Here is a 531-nt window from a genome sequence, read left to right as displayed (position 1 = left end):
GGTCAAAAGAGACAGTCAGACCTTAATTCCATTATGGATGAATCCACGACGGTATCGCGCCGGTCTCAGATGAGGGTATTCCTCTGTGCTGGTCACCTTAATGCCCCACACAGACTTCCAGGCTTCATAGAGCTGGCTGTGGACTGGGTAGACGCCCGAATGGTGAGGAGCCACTGCATAACCCATATCTGTGGGAATACCATGTTCCTGGGAAGAAGGAGCGAAACAATAAGGAAACAAAATAAGGAGAGGAGGAGGAGGAGGCAGCAAAACAATTGTTTCCTTTAATATTTGATGACCGAAGAAAACGTTTCCAACGCATCGTTGACATGTGTCGATGCTCACCTGAGCAAAGATCTTGTTTAGCCTCATCTGCTCACCCAGGACACTGACATTGTGGAATAGGTGAGGTTGCATGTGGCTCCACATGTGAGGGAACCACCAGAAGTCCATTCTGTGTTGCAGTAGCATGTCATCTCCCTGATCTTCCTCGTCAGTACCTTAATACACAGACACAAACATCATTTATGT

General features: G+C 47.5%; 1 protein-coding gene across 1 annotated transcript; it reads right to left on the bottom strand.

Annotated features, from left to right (window-relative positions):
* Window positions 1-7: 7 nt before the first annotated feature.
* On the bottom strand, window positions 8-524 carry LOC103399671 (bifunctional heparan sulfate N-deacetylase/N-sulfotransferase 2-like). Its single transcript, XM_008338323.3, has 2 exons — window positions 346-524; window positions 8-207 (listed from the first exon to the last, which is right to left on the bottom strand). Exons 1-2 carry the CDS (start codon window positions 469-471, stop codon window positions 16-18), a joined length of 318 nt encoding a protein of 105 aa, XP_008336545.2. The 5' UTR covers window positions 472-524; the 3' UTR covers window positions 8-15.
* Between the last annotated feature and the right edge of the window lie 7 nt (window positions 525-531).

This window comes from Cynoglossus semilaevis, unplaced genomic scaffold (genome assembly GCF_000523025.1).
Source record: "Cynoglossus semilaevis isolate Cse_v1.0 unplaced genomic scaffold, Cse_v1.0 C18850137, whole genome shotgun sequence".
Taxonomy (NCBI): domain Eukaryota; kingdom Metazoa; phylum Chordata; class Actinopteri; order Pleuronectiformes; family Cynoglossidae; genus Cynoglossus; species Cynoglossus semilaevis.
The sequence above is the reverse complement of the archived record's forward strand: the minus strand, read 5'-3'. Positions and strand labels throughout refer to the sequence as shown.

Bases quoted from the DNA above. Each gene is read 5' to 3' on its own strand.
- LOC103399671 (XM_008338323.3), bottom strand. From the start codon at position 471: ATGCTACTGCAACACAGAATGGACTTCTGGTGGTTCCCTCACATGTGG. The intron at 208-345 runs GTGAGCATCGAC...CCTTCTTCCCAG, and splicing joins TAAACAAGATCTTTGCTCAG to GAACATGGTATTCCCACAGA.